The sequence below is a fragment of the Brienomyrus brachyistius genome, chromosome 20 (assembly GCF_023856365.1).
Source record: "Brienomyrus brachyistius isolate T26 chromosome 20, BBRACH_0.4, whole genome shotgun sequence".
Taxonomy (NCBI): Eukaryota; Metazoa; Chordata; class Actinopteri; order Osteoglossiformes; family Mormyridae; genus Brienomyrus; species Brienomyrus brachyistius.
The window spans coordinates 9,589,746-9,605,820 of NC_064552.1; the positions used below are offsets into that span (position 1 = coordinate 9,589,746).

Here is a 16,075-nt window from a genome sequence, read left to right on the forward strand (position 1 = left end):
CAGTCGCACTTGCTAGCAGTTTTAGATATGGACTACTGCTTTCCTTTTCATTTTTAAATGAATTGCATGTTAGATTAAGAGGTCACTGTTATTCAGCCAAGACAAGTGAGCATTTATCCAACAAACATTTATCCCATAAACTGTGCTAGACAAAAAATGCTGCATTGCATAGATTCCTTCTTTTTGCCAAAGTCGAACAACAGGTTACTTATTCTGTTAAGTACTGTAACTGAACTGGCGTGCATTCAAAGGAAAAGAAGAATTCTCTGGCAATCATTCAAAACTGAAAGAACTTCACTGTTTTTCAGATTTTGGTCACTAAAAGCTATCCGGTAAATACAAAACGCGCATCGTTAAATGGCATTTTTTTAAATGGGAAAATACAATGGACAGGTTGCATCCTGACATAATAGATGACAATGAAACTTCACTTTCTAAAATCAGAATAAGTGACCATTTAAAAGTCATATATAAAATAGATGTCTATGTATATTATGTATGTATACTATGAATTATTGAATTAATTAATTAATTTATATAATATATGTATAATTTACTATATATATATATATATATATATTTACAAACACACACATACATATATATATATATATATATATATATATATGTATATATATATATATATATATATATATATATATATACATACATACGCGTGCGTGCGTGTCTATATATAGGGGTAGATAGGGGTGATGCGTCATTATTGTTTGACACCACGACTCATAGATATATAAGCAGTCTGCATCCGTTTTATTCGTAGTTATTCCCATATAAATGAAAACCTCTGGGACAGCAGTGATGCGAGATCCTCTCTAAGGAATATACACGAATCCATGTTTTTTGTTTAGCCAATAGCTGCGCGGATCATTATTTGAAAACGAGGAGGACTATGAATATGTCACATTGGACGCAATTCGACATGAAATATTGTATTCTATTGATTAACTGATCAATCCGATGCGAATCAAAGAAATCAAACGCGTGTGCACTTCCAATTTCGGCTGCTGACCTACCTACACAGATAAGCCTTTATTCTCTCCCAATGTGGTATTTGCTGTGGCCGCTGTTACAGGTTTTTTGAACACTGTTCTGTTTAGGTTTTGCGGATTGCCCGTGTCTGCGCCGCATTTGCAACACAACGACTCCCAGGACGAATTGCTTTGGATTAACGCCTGCTAACCGAAGCTTTCAGCTCAGCTGAATTCATTATACGGCAGCGTCAGAAGCAAAGATACAAAAACAAAAAAAGCAACGGGTTGGTTTGGCATCAAAGAAATAAAATAACTGAAATAAATATTCGGAGCGGAGAAACCGGTTCATGTGCAGGATTATTCTACGAGCTGGTTACAACCATAGCGGTTCAAAAGGATGGGATATGCTAACAGAAGCTTCAAAAGATACACTTTTTGGCTTTGGATTGCCTCTGTACTGCTTATAGTAGAAACTAAGAGAGCGAAGCAACCCAGATGCCCATTGTCTTGTACATGCACCAAAGATAATGCCCTGTGTGAAAACATTAAATCGGTTCCTCGCAGCTTTCCTCCCGATGTCGTTTCATTGTAAGTTGTCTGAAATGCGCATGTAGTAGCCGCCGCTTTGTATGCAATATTACATGAACGCGTGCGAAAATACGTATTCGTCATACATATTTTCTGTTTTCTTGCATGCTGGTATTGTATACGGCAAGATTGTTTATATCTGTTTTATTTTCTACTATAACCTTTTGATATGTTATCCGAGCACCACTGATGCGAATAACGCAGTTAACTAAACTGTTTTGTTCATAAAATAATGTTGCCTCATGTGAATTGGTACTTTCTTTCTTTTTATAAGATCTTTTGTGAAATCTGGATTCAGCGAAATCCCAGAAGGAAGCTTCGTACACACGCCAGCTCTTCAGCTCCTGTGAGTCATTTTTATTATTTAAAATGTTTAATTTAGTCTAATTTAGCACATGCTCTGCAGACAGCTAGTTCTCTGTTTTTAACTGATGATCGCCATATTTTAGCGGACAAAGCACGGACTCAGTAACTAGTCCTCCCGACCGTTTTAGACGGCTCCGTATTATCCTAGTTGTTAATGTTAACTCGGATTTGAAAGGGAGTATCTAAAGGTGTTGTAGTTATGCAATGCAGTCTGAAACTGTATATGCTACTAAAAAAAGGCAAAAACACAGCTTATTTGAATTTCTGAGTACTTCGTTTTATATCCGTTTCACACTGACCATAATATAATCATTTTATACAGCAACCTACGTAAACGCTCAAATAACAAAAATGATTTAAATAGTTCGATTTTTATCGGTTTACCACAATCACCGGGTAACCGATCTTTCTGCACATATAACCGAAACCGGTTACAGTACAAAAAAGGGCAATAAAAATATGAAAACAGCAATCCAAGGACGCATCTTTTAATTTTGGGACTTCAAAGTGATCAGTCGGTTATGGTTTTGTCAAACAAAGACTGTTACGTTGGAGTTAGGATTTTAACGTCTAATCGTGTTCTATCTGTGAGTTACAAAAATATAAATGTATATTCTTTTCTAGTATTATGTTTCCATTAGATCAAATCATTGTAGATATTTTATATTAAAACATAAATCCATGCACTTGGACAAATAAAGAATAACACTTAGAAACTTTATGCGTGTCAGACAGAACCCTTTCATTCTTTTATATAGATTCTGTTACATGAATTTCAACTTTTCATGAACTGGTCTAACCTTGTTTTTGTTTGCTTATAAAGAGGAAGATATTACTGGAACCCTAACCGGTACAAGTGTAGTGAAAATGATCGCTTTGATATAAGGATGGATAGATGGGTGAAACATCATTATTGGAATGACTAAAATAATATCAAGAATGTCAGATTGACGGGGGGAAAGTTGGTCAGCGGTTGAATATGTAAAATGTTATTGTTACGAAGTAAAGTGTACTTAGTAAAGCCTCATACATTCACATTGCGCAATGTGGCTCTTTCAAGTTATGAAATATATTTTTGACAGGAAAGAGGCCCACTTAATTATTCGCACCTACCAGTACTGTGTAATATAATCTGATGTCTATAACTAATGAATTGAATACAGGAACACAACGCAAAAAGCGGACTCGGGGAGAGTTAGTGACCACGCCCATCTGAAGCCATCGGCCTTCCCTCGTAAGACTGTATTTATCATACCTAAGTGCAGGTGCATGCGTTGTGTTACGGTGCATCCCAGTCCTCTAACGCTTGGGATTCAGGGTATATATATTTTCAGTCTTTCCGACTACTCAAAAGCGAAACCAATCACTGCGCTAATGTTAATATTTACCCTTCTTTATTAACCCGGGTCTTTAACCTCCTTGGAAAGAGATGTAAAATCTCTCTGACAGGGATTTAGAAACGCCGTCATAGACTTGGATTTTATTGCAATTGATATAGGATTAAAGTCCTCTATGAACAACGTCCTTATTATTATTGCTGCATTTGCAGGGTTTTTATTTGGTATTTCTTACACGGCCTGTATGAAGGAATATGGCAGTTTACCATGGATTCGGTGATTGATTCGGCGTTACGCCGGGTTAGAGACTGCAGCAGTGTTACACCCCGCATATTCCGCTAGGTGGAGCCATCAGATGAGTAAGTCTTTGGCCATTTATGCGCAGAATCGCGATCTATTAATCGCTGATTTTTGTATGAGGCAACCTGCGCGTCTTATCTTCTGCTTTAACGACTTTCAAAGAAGTATGATTCCAGGATATCCAAATAAATAAATAAATTAAAAAATAAATAACATTAGCATAAACATAAAGACACATCAGAAATGTCCAGAAACATTATGAGATCCTACTAAGAAAACTGTTCGGGCAGTTAATCTAAATGGATTGTGTTGCATTTATGGCATATAACCTCATCAAATATTATAATACCTTTGGTTAGAAAACTGAAAATCTGCCAGTGATCAAAAGCATCGCCATTTGCTGACATGTTCATTCAGAAACTTGTGCTTTATCGGCGGTCAACAGAGCGATCACGTTTTTGTATTGAGATGATTCATTCATTTTCATTCAACGCGGAATTAATACAGTTTTTTTTCTCACACTATGCAACTTTTATTCTTCGTTGTGAGGACTATGAATATGACAACATGCATATTAGCATTTCTTGCACTTTTATTATTATTAAGAACATTTACATAAATTGGCTAAAAACCACAGGACAGAATTTGGTGTATATTTGCAGGTAATCAGTGTGGAATAGAAGGCAGACCTATAGAAAATGTCAGCGTTATTCAATACTATTTTTCTTCTCTTATAGATTGTTCACAGCCAACTCCTTCGATTCTATAAACGAAGATGCGTTCCTTGGCCTGCCCCATCTGGAATACTTGTGAGTGAACCAGCACTTCACATTACATGCAGTATATTATAAATGTGTGTTCATCAGCTTAACTGGCGTTATTTTCCCCCAGGTTTATCGAAAACAACAAAATCAAATCCATATCACCTTTCGCTTTCAGGGGACTAAAGTCCTTAATTCATTTGTAAGTATTTGATTTTCTTTCATTTTCACTGTTAATATTTGTAACATTGCTGCGGTGTAAATTTCCCCGGGACATTTACTTTAAAGATCACAGCTGTTGTGAATATTCATTGTGCATTTATAACCTTTTTTGGTTTTTTTGACGTCTTACTTTGCAGTTTAGCCTTCTGTGTGAATATCTGTTTATTATTCTGAAATTTATATTTGCATATGTTAACAGCAGCCTCGAAACTGATTCGTAGAAAGCAGTGTCATTATTTATTGGCATATAACCTCTTGACAAATTAACAAATTGAGACATGGACCACAAAATGGAGTAATTCATCAGTGACGTGATAACAAAAAAATGTCAGATGAGTAACCGGAGTCTTGTGGAAGGTCTTCCCCGTTGCATATCTTCCAGCTGACCGTCATCTGACAACCATCTCCTTTGTGTCTGCAGATTGGGCGACCCATTGAAATTTGCTTTTGCTCCGGGAATTTCATTCTGCCTTCTCCTTTCTTCTCTTCTCTATTCGTTACTGTCGCTTGCTCATGCTGATTGTCCCCATGAAAAGGCGTCGATGTGTCTGCCTTGCGTGCGTGTGTGTGTGTGTGTGTGTGTGTGTGTGCGCCAGAGCTGGGGGCCCTAATGTTGACATGCGAGGCATTCTCAGCTGCTGCTGCTGAATGGGGGACGCGCTTTAGCTCTGTTACACAACACGAGCACAGCTTGCGCCCGCTAGTCCCGACAGAAGGCGCCGTCAGAGCTGATATGGCTTAAATTAACACGCCGTTCTCTGAGGCCAAAGAAGCCTTACTGAGCCGACAGCCAATCGGAGCTGGGGACCTCCCATCGAGACTAAGTGCTGTGTGCATCTCTCGGTAAACACAATGACGTCAGGGCATTCTGAAGGTTCCCGTGTTCGAGCAAACGCTGAACGCCCCACCGCGTTCTGTGTCTGCTGCGCCATTGTTCTGCCGGAGTGTGGAGGCGCCTGCCAACTGCATTTGCGTCGACGTCTGTCGGTCTTCAGCCACTGCCTACCATTTTTAGACATTTTGCATTTACAAGGGCATTGCTTCCTCCGCAGAAGCGTTATTGCTGTTGCCGGCGTACCACAAAAAGCGTCGGCCCATCGACTGCTGTGATTCGGATTCGTTTTCTGCTTTTCCGGGATGCCTGCATGTTTTTAAATGCAGATCCCTGGAAGAGTGTTTCAACTTAACAAGCGAATGACCTTCACATTGGCTAATATATCAAATATATGATAGGTGTTTATTTTAGCAGTTTGATATATGTTATTGTACTCAGTATTATTGCCCTTTATACTTTGCATTCAGAAGCTGGCCGTTTCACTGATTAAATAGCTCTGTCAAGAAATGTTTTAGCTTCATGCTTTCAGTTCAAGGTCAGTCTAGTTACTCATTATCTATGCTCGGAAGTTTGGATGTTTCAGCCGTTTTACATCTGTAAGCCACTTTTCTTGTTTCAAGAAGAGAACGCAGTACAATTTAAATAGTTCTCAGGGGAAAAAACTTATTTTGCAGACTGTTCTGGCTTGGGGACATCTGGGTATCCGCCAGAAGGAGATAGAAATTTGTAGACTTGGAACAAGAGCTCTAGTCTGACTTGCTGCGTTCGCTACAGCCCTAACCCTCAAAGTGGGTGGATGGATGGAAATGATCCTGGGCTCTTCAAAATATATTTAAAAATGTGCCACGTGTATGCAAGTCCTCTCTGTTTTTGAGATTTCTAAGAGTAATTCTCCCCTACGTTCAAAGTTCAGGGAAATAACATCTTTAAAATGTCCCTTTTTGGTTGGAGCACCTTGTGATGGACTGGAGTTCCATCCAGGGAGTGTGCTTTGCTTCCTGGGATAGACTCCAGACTCTGTGATCCCGCATTTGATAGATGATTATGGAAAATGAATGGATTAAAAAAAAAAAACATGCACTCGTAATCGTTCATTACAGACAATTTCCATTCGTCTGAATGGATGAATACCTTCTTTTGGCTTTCACTGTTTTTGGACAACGGTTGTGTTATTTCGTAATGGAGGAGCACCAGTTGATGAAATGATTTATGTGATCCATAAAACTATAATAAGGAACACTGAAGCTGAAGAGGGAAAATATAAAAATGCACAACCCATAGCCGTGATGTGTTACGGCGTAGGAACGACAGTACTGGCTGACGGCCACCAGGTGTCAGTCTGAAATGTTCAAACTGAAATATGTTCTCCGGGAAGTGCTCCAGTAATGTTAGTATTCATAGGATTGGGGGCGTGTCTGTACAGTATGAACCCACATTGTTTGTTTGCATTGTGTTACTAAGCAGTGATTTATATGACTTTTTTGTACATATAAATCACTGTAAAATCAATCAGTCTTCGAAGCTAAGTTCTTGTTACAAAAAATACAATGTGATGTGACAATATTATCGTGTTGTCCAGGAAATGAATAGGATGCTTCATACCAACTATACCCTAAAAATGAATCTCCTACTGTTATCAGGAGCCTGGCCTACAACAACCTACAGACTTTGCCCAGAGATGTTTTCAAGGGAATGGAAGCTTTAACAAAAGTGTAGGTATTTTTCAATTCTTTATTGATCAGATGAACTAGGCATAAGAGTTTTGTGCTGACCTACCGCCATATTTCATGTCTCATTTTATCCTACCAGCCTGGTTCATACCATTCATTTCTTTCCTAGTAAATGGACTTGTGAACATGCTTATCAAAGCTGTGTGTGTGTATATATATTTGCATATATGTGTTTGTGTGTGTATATTTTTATATATACATTTTTTTCCACGCAGTGATCTTCGGGGCAACAGCTTCAACTGTGACTGTAAACTCAAATGGCTGGTGGAATGGATTTACCACACAAACGCTACCGTGGACCAGATCTATTGCGCCAGTCCTCCACTCTACCAGGGCAGAAAAATAAACGATCTAGCGCCTCAGTCATTTGACTGCATAACAGCAGGTGATTCGCATGATGACTTTTGCTTTTTATCGTAATTTTCAGGTCAGCTCTGTGTCACCTACGGAAAATACTAGAAATACCTAGAGCTGATGTGCAGTCTATGTTTCTTAATGTGTTTGGGGCCGGAAAATAAGCTTGACATGAAGAGAGCGATTTTGATGAAGGGCGAGTAAAACAACACTGTGCCCACTGGCTCGTAAAAAATTACTCGTCAGGCTGCATTTTTTTTCTGAGCTAGCCCAGTTGCCTAGTAGCAAAAATTCTTAAGTTCCACCCCCATGTGTATTGTATAGGATTAAAAATGCACTTAATTTTCAAATTTAAATACACGGAAATGTGAAAAATCTTGCTGTTTATAGTGAAAATGCAAACGCTACCATTCTAAACCTGATTCTGTCTTTTCTTGTTTTTCAGAATTTGCTGCTTATCAGTCTCTTAAATTTGAGTCAATTTCAGTGGAATCGTTTTCTCTTGGCAATGACCAGTATGTCGTATTCGCCCAGCCTTTTACCGGAAAATGTAGCTTTCTGGAGTGGGATCACGTTGAGATGGTGTTTCGGAATTACGATAACATCGAAAGTGAGTATGAGTTTATCAGTTTTGGAGGGAAAAATGTATTAAACTAGGTAACTATTTCTACCACTAGGTGGAACTGTTTCTCTGGAATTGTTTTTAACAGCGGGAAATACATGGCTAGTTAAATTGAACTGCTTTTGAACTTTGTCATAGCATTAGATATTTTGATGGTGATTTTGGTTGCCTTCATGCTTCCATCAGCAGGTTATATTTCATACATTCTGCTGTTCATTGGTTTTTGTAGGCACGTCCACCGTGGTTTGCAAACCTCTGGTGATGAATAACCAGCTGTTTATTATAGTCGCCCAGCTCTTCGGAGGGTCTCACATTTACAAGCGTGACACCTCCGCTAACAAGTTCATTAAAATACAAGATATTGATATTCTGAAAATAAGGAAGCCCAACGACGTGGAGACGTTTCGCATCGACGGCGAGTCCTTCTTCGTCATCGCCGACAGCTCGAAAGCAGGCACGACGACCGTGTATAAGTGGAACGGCAACGGTTTCTATTCCCATCAGTCCCTTCACCCGTGGTACCGCGACACCGACGTGGAGTACCTGGAGATTGCGGGCAAACCCCACCTTATCCTGTCCAGCAGCTCGCAGAGGCCTGTGATTTACCAGTGGAGCAAAAGTCAGAAGCTATTTGACCGACGCACTGACATCCCAGAGATGGAGGACGTATATGCTGTTAAGCACTTCAAGGTGAAGACCGAGCTCTATATCTGCCTGACTAGATTCATCGGGGACTCAAAAGTCATGAGGTGGGACGGCGCCATGTTCACGGAGATTCAAACCATGCCTTCGCGGGGTTCAATGGTGTTTCAGCCTTTTTCGGTCGACAGTTGGCATTACGCCATCCTTGGAAGCGATTATTCCCTTACCCAGGTTTATCGCTATGATCTAAAGAAAGGCCAGTTCGTCCACGTCCAAGAACTCAACATCCAGGCGCCAAGAGCATTCTCCCTCGTGTCCATTGATAACCGTGAGTTTCTGCTGGCTTCCAGTTTTAAAGGGAAAACTCAGATTTATGAGCATCTGATGATTGACTTGAGTAATTGAAAGTTGCAGGCAAAGTGCGGGTTGGAAACAGCAGTAGTTTTGAATTCCCTGGATGGAAATGGACTTCTGGTTGGACTAAGTGCATGATAAAATCCACTAATAATACTTCCAGATGAATGCCTTGCTAGAACTATCCATCTTTTTTGTTATCAACCATTGTAGAGTAGCTTTTGAACCCTTTTTTTAAAAGAAAAAACAAAAGCCATTGTTAGCTTATCCTTTGCAACTATAAGCCGTACATACCTGTGCAATCACAGCAGTTACAAACAAAATGTACTTTTTAATCTATTTATTAACCTGTTTAGAAGAAAGAAAAACAATCTGCCAAATAAAATGTTTACATTTTTCTGTCTTTACAGTTGTAAGCAAAATAATTTATAAATTAAGCTTTTGTAGATAAAAGAGGGACCATGCCAGTGAGAAATATTTCATATGGAGTTTTAAAACCACGTTTGTAATTTTAAGAATTTAACACGTTGGAATGCAAGCTTAGATTTTGTTGTTGTGTGTTGTTGTTCATGTTGTTGTTGTGTATATGTGGGGGGGGGTCTTACCAAGTTTTATTTTTATTGTTGCTTGTTTGTATTAACTGTATAGTACTAATAAAGAAAATTTAAATGCAGTTTTACTTCTCGTTTTTGCATGTGATTGTAAGCACTTTTACATAATGTCAACTCTATGGTAGTTGTATTCATAAATCAATGTACTATTGAGATATATATGTTGAGAAATATAATTAGCTGGAGTATATTTTAATGATATGATTGACACTGTGTATTTATTTATTTGTTTGCTTATTTATTTGTGTAGTCATTAAGCACGTTTACTCAGGACAAAATACTCTTCCATCCCATGCACTTCTGTGAAACTGTATAATAGCATTTAGGGTATTTTGATCATCGGGGGGGAAAACTAAGTGCTACGTCATAGTTACCATACCGGCGTCATACCCTCCCCCTAGTGGTAGACCTAGTTAACACGCCTGGTAACAAAGCTACGTGGGTTACTTATTAACGTTAACCCAGGTTCATTACTCATCGGGGAACCTGCGAAGCAAGATACTTCCCGGCCATGCTGACCTGTTGCATCTGAAAAATGGAAGTTGTCAGCAAAGGAACGGCCACTGAGGATGACGGGGACGGGGTTTTCTCTATCACTCCCAATGAAGAAGAAGATGTTAGGGTTCAGGTTTCGTACACGGCTGCCAGAGAGGAAGAACTCGCGGCTGAAATAATAATTCTCCCAGACCGCAAATCCCATGTGTCAAGTGATGGGGATGCAGCACGGGCTTTCCTGGATCACCCAAAATCAGAAGTTAACGCAAAACTATGCCACCGCTTCAAGTATTGCGGGAACGAAAGTGATCCTGAGGCGGCGGACACAAGAGGAAGTTTAGTCTCGGAAGGTACAGCTGTCACCCCACTTGTTAAGGACACGGCACAACACCAGTGAAACACGGCTCGGTGACACGCCGCCATTCGCCCTTTCACTTTCAATAGACTCACTGCCTAAACTTTCCGGGAGAGATCACACTGACAAAAAAATGTCTTAAAAAGAAGGTGGCTGTAATACAAGCTGGCGACCTTTCTGCTGAACCGCACGTTATGTAACATTAGAAAGACGAATTGCATATATATATATATATGGCTAATTCATTGTGTTCAAGGCGGTTGTTTTTAATGTAAGGAATAAGGTTTTCGGTGCATTGTCCTTTGAAACCCGAAAGCTCCTGTGTGCTCCTGAACTTTCCGCGCGAGCTTTAAATATTAATAATGATATTAACGTCATCAGCGAGTATACCTTGGGATGACTGTGCATTTTCTGGTTCCACCGGGAAGTGTCCATTTCTTATAACGGTTAAATGTATTATTTATACCACTGTTTAACTGTCATGAGGTCTATCACTTGAAGTATGTATAAGTATACATATAAGTATAAGTATAGTCTTCAAAATGTTATTGGTCTTACGGTTAACAACAATTCAAAATTATATTTAAAAGTAATATTTATAGTTTTCTAAACTGGAACACTTTTTGCGAACATTACTCGTTGTTCTTCGTTGGCTGGTAGGCGCATAAATATTAGTATTAATACGAAATATTAACGCTGGTATCTTTGGCAGCGAAAATACAACCATAAGATACATGACAAAATAACGAAAGTAACCGGCTGTTTTCTGTTCATATGGAATGGCGTTAACTTTAGCGATTAAAATTCTTTACTGAAAGTATTACTGAGATTAACTCCCGTACATTTGCCCCCACCTAGTAACGATAGGTATGCGCTGCACAGGCACACTGCACAATGGAAAAATAAGAGTTTTATAATCACAAAACTGACGGAAGTGTGTTGTATTCCAGGCCCCATGTTGAATGAGCTCAGTTCGCTTCGAGGGGGAAAATTGGCACAAATTGACACTTTTCAATTTGTGCCAGTTTTGGCCTAATTCATCATGGTCAGAGCCGGCATAGAGTGTGAAATGAGCACTATCACCAGCAGGTACTAAATTTGCGCAGTGTGCACATTTGAAAATATGGGATTAAAAAATAGTAATGACGGACTGTTATTTGATTAGAGCCTTGGACACAAAACGCTTGTATCTTGAACAGCCTTTTAACATATCCCACTACCCACTGAAGTCTTGGATACGGAAAATAATGAAATTAGACAGACAGACAGACTGACAGACAGACAGACAGATAGATAGATAGATAGATAGATAGATAGATAGATAGATAGATAGATAGATAGATAGATAGATAGATAGATAGATAGATAGAACAAAGTACTTCTGGTATGTATCCTTAGTTGTGATTTCTAGATAACTTTACTTCCATTACAGATACAGTGAATGAATAAAACAGTAGCTAGTTTGCCAAACGTAGCAAAAATTGTAACAAAAGTTTAAACAGAGGTCAAGCTATCGTCTGCTGCATCAGAAGAGAAGTTTTAACTAATTGCTACCTTTTAAAAACTAGCCAAATGCACAATGAACCGCGCAAAGGAAAACGAGGCAGCCGCCAGTCGCCGATGACTGTTTTGCCCTTTTTTTGCAGCCCCAGGGAAGCGAAAAGGCTGCCCGGGTCTCGGCCTGTTTTACGCTTTGCTGGCGTCGACTTTCTTCTCCGTTGTGGCTCTCCTGGTGAAGAAGATAGAGGGCGTCCATGCTGTGGAAATCAGCGCCATCCGCTGCTTTTTCCAAATGACGTTTGTTCTGCCAGCACTGATTTATTATAAGTAAGTTCCAGCACTCGTAATAGCTTTCTGTCATGTTAATTTGTCACTGAGTGGAGAAGATGCAACATTTTTTTTTTGTTTTTGCTAGAACTAATCTTAATTCTAAACTGTTGAAGGAACTGTGGGGGAGAAAACTATACAGGACTTAAAACATTTTAAATATGTTATAAAGAATTTCTTTCTTTCGTTTTCTCTATAATGTTTTATCCCATCCACACAGAACTGGCTTCCTAGGACCAAGAGGACAGCGGATCTTCCTGTTTCTGAGAGGGATCCTTGGCTCTAATGCCATGATCCTCTTATATTATGCCGTACAGCAGATGCCACTGGCTGATGCGACCGTCATTGTTTTCAGCAACCCGGTCTTCACCACCGTGCTGGCCTGGATCTTCCTCAAGGAGAAGTGTACAATCTGGGATTTTGTCTTCACCATTTTTACGCTGACAGGGGTCATACTGATCGCCAGACCTCCGTTCCTCTTTGGATCAGATGCTTCTGGAATTGAGGGAGACTACACAAACCACGTCAAGGGCACCATCGCAGCCTTCCTGTCTGCGGCTGGGGCGGCCTGCACTTTAGTGGTGCTCAGGAAGATGGGTAAAAACGTGCACTATTGCCTATCTGTGTGGTACTATGCAGTCATTGGTCTGATCGAATGCCTCATCGCGTTATTCGTCATAGATGAGTGGACCGTACCATTCTGTGGGTGGGACAGGTGGATCCTCATAGTGATAGGAGTCCTTGGAATCGCTGGGCAAACATTCCTCGTCAAAGCGCTGCAAATTGAAAAAGCCGGACCCGTCGCCCTGATGAGGACCATAGACGTAGTGCTGGCCTTCTTCTGCCAGTTCATCTTCCTTGGCCACAGTCCAACGTGGTGGAGCTTGGGCGGGGCACTGTGTGTGATAAGCAGCACTACCGGTGTGGCCGTGCGGAAATGGTACAGCAGCACCAGAAAGCACTGACTGAGCACCCACTATGCCCAACAAGAGACACCAATACTGAAACGGCGTAGTCCTTTAGCACCGGAATTACTATTCATAATATTCAGCTGCAAATGTTGATCAGGGTCACAAGGGCGAGTCTGGCGTCTGGCTTAGGGCACAAAGCTGCGGTACTCCCTGGCCGGGATGCCAGTCCATCGCTGGGCATATACTTATGGCCACACTCCTGTGCTACGGGCACTTCAGAGACTCCAGTTAGCCAAAGTGTGTCTTTGGATCGTGCCCAGAGTGGAAACGCTCACTACATCCAGAGGGCTTGCAAACTCCACGCACATGAAGCAGAAGCAACGTGTTTGATTCCATCATATATGTGATCTTATCAATCCTCCCTTTACCAACACACACTTTCTCAGATTTTTATACCGTACCGTAGTTTTTCTATTTATTTACACGGGATATTTCCTGGCACTAGCAAGTAGAATATTTGATACTGTATTTTATTTTAAATGGCACTGGGTATATATCAATACTGCCAAGAATCAAATGTTTTTCTAATTGCTGTGCTACAAAGCTGTAAACCAAGAATTGCTTTTCACTTGAATGCAACAGACCTGTCCTTCTGGTTCATGTTAATGAATAACTATCCATCCATCCAACCATCCATCCATCTTCTGTACCTGCTTATCCTATTCAGGGTCGCAGGGGGGGGGATATTTACAATATATATATATATATATATATATATATATATATATATATATATATATATATATATATATATATATATATATATATATATTATAACCATTCAGTATAATAGTGAAATATGTTTAATATCAATGATCCATGACAATCGTAAAAGATTACTATAGTATAGTAAATTTAAGAAGCCTACTTTTAGTAAAACAATGACATTTTATATGACACTTCTTGTTTGTGTTTTTCAGTAAAGATTTTCGGAGAAAGCAATAACTTTTTGCTAAGTGCATTAAACTTGCACATTAAGTCATGCGAGACCAAAGTAATGAAAGAAATAAAAGTTTTTAAAAACCCTCATGATTAACACTATGTCGTTCGTAAGTTCTACGTTAAAAGATAGAACCTAAGAACGATGTGGCGTTAAGGAGGCTTGGGGAAATTCATCCCGGCACAGTGAAATCTACTACAACCTTATTACTGTAGCAAAACAATACCGTGCCACAAATCACGCTTGATACTGTAGAGCATGCTTTTAGCTTACGATAATTAACTTTACTGAGCATTATTGCACTAAATGTTGTCTTATACGATGCAGTGTATGCTGTTCGTGGTCTAGTTTTAAGTGATGAAGGTGATTGAAAACCTATGAAAGATCTGTCAAAACAGTCGCTTTAAGGGTTGTGACTTGTGCATTACGTGTTTTGATTTATTTATATAAATGCGTGTTACAATTTATGATTATTCGTATTGTTATATAATTTATAATACACGCATAATTAGGTGAAGATCACCATGTACATTTCATATTGATTAGGTGCAGAGAGTGCTGTTATTCAAAATGATGGTAAATGGTTTGAAATAAGAGGTTGTCAATTTTTCATTCACACAGTTACTCTCTGACCATGGACAGATATTCGTGCTCAGTCTGTACTTTCACCTCCGAGTCCAATAACTAGTTCTGCAAATACTGCAGAGCAGAATATAATATTGTCAATATTTATGGGACTGAACACAAAAACTATTGTGGCATTCTGGAGGAGTTACTAAGGTAACTAAGATACGTAACCTTTGCATTTAGCACTTAACAATTCTTGCTATTGTTGTTTTGATGGACGGTGTGGTTTATGAATATGCTACATAAACATTTAAAGTACAAAAGCAAAGAGTACGCATATTTCATTTCCTGGGTTTTGTATTTTTCTATCTACGTTTAGAATTTGAGACAAACTGATCAAGTATGCCCACGATCATACTACATGTCAAGAAATTACTTGAAATGTTTTAGTCTTTCAGATTAAAAATGTCCATCACTGTAACACTCATTGTCGTGCTTTGTGATTACATATACTTTTTATATTATGTTTCTTAAAGGTGGCTTTGGAGGTAAACCGATATGCCTTAAAACCTTCGGGCAATGTACAATAGCCCTATTATGGGGCAACTTTATTAGGGAAAACAAAGTTGCCCTTTTTTTTGCACAATATGCCAAGCATCCAGAGATGTGTATTAACCCTTTACTGGACTAAAAACTGCTGCTCGGTCATTGTCTCAATCTCCGTCGACTACCTGTAGACCGCGACCCTGACTTACCTGTGTACTGACACAGTGCGCCGGTGCAAACCACCTGGAGGCTAACAGCCTCTGTGCTCCTTCAGGTCTTTGTCAGTGCTTGCCTGCGCTGTACCCATGCCAAAGAGGTCACAGCAGAGCGGGGGAGTGAGCGCCTACTGTTCTCCCTCCTCCCCCCACGTAATTAAACCAGGGTTTTTCCTCAGACCTGGTATCTCTACGCTCCCCAGATGGAATAAAACGAGGCAGGTAGTTCTAAAATTTCTAACCTTTTGTTAGCGGTTAGCCCTCCCTTTTTAAACGACCCGAATGAGAGGAACATTCAGGAAAGCACAGTCGACGCGGAGGGAGACACTGCGTAAACCAAGAGGTGTGTAGAGAGGTGTAGTGCAACCACAATATCATATTACATGGCTCAGATGGCTGAGATTCTCTCTTTTTTCATTTTAAGAGAGTATTCTTTTCTCCAGTT

General features: G+C 39.6%; 2 protein-coding genes across 4 annotated transcripts; both read left to right on the top strand.

The window, feature by feature from the left end:
• Positions 1–738: 738 nt before the first annotated feature.
• On the top strand, positions 739–9,776 carry lgi1b (leucine-rich, glioma inactivated 1b). Of its 3 annotated transcripts, XM_048988053.1 has the most exons (9): positions 1,990–2,533; positions 3,110–3,180; positions 3,496–3,642; positions 4,321–4,392; positions 4,475–4,546; positions 7,042–7,113; positions 7,347–7,516; positions 7,931–8,095; positions 8,337–9,776. In XM_048988053.1, the coding sequence occupies exons 6-9, from the start codon at positions 7,094–7,096 to the stop codon at positions 9,152–9,154; spliced, it is 1,173 nt and encodes a 390-aa protein (XP_048844010.1). In that variant the 5' UTR covers positions 1,990–2,533; positions 3,110–3,180; positions 3,496–3,642; positions 4,321–4,392; positions 4,475–4,546; positions 7,042–7,093; the 3' UTR covers positions 9,155–9,776. The 3 variants fall into 3 exon arrangements, with proteins under 3 accessions (XP_048844009.1, XP_048844010.1, XP_048844012.1); XM_048988052.1 differs by lacking the exons at positions 1,990–2,533; positions 3,110–3,180; positions 3,496–3,642 and adding exons at positions 739–1,580; positions 1,855–1,926; XM_048988055.1 differs by lacking the exon at positions 1,990–2,533 and having other exon boundaries at positions 2,648–3,180.
• Positions 9,777–9,799: 23 nt separating this feature from the next.
• On the top strand, positions 9,800–15,414 carry slc35g1 (solute carrier family 35 member G1). Its single transcript, XM_048988056.1, has 3 exons — positions 9,800–10,559; positions 12,211–12,391; positions 12,612–15,414. The coding sequence occupies exons 1-3, from the start codon at positions 10,250–10,252 to the stop codon at positions 13,354–13,356; spliced, it is 1,236 nt and encodes a 411-aa protein (XP_048844013.1). The 5' UTR covers positions 9,800–10,249; the 3' UTR covers positions 13,357–15,414.
• Positions 15,415–16,075: the final 661 nt, after the last annotated feature.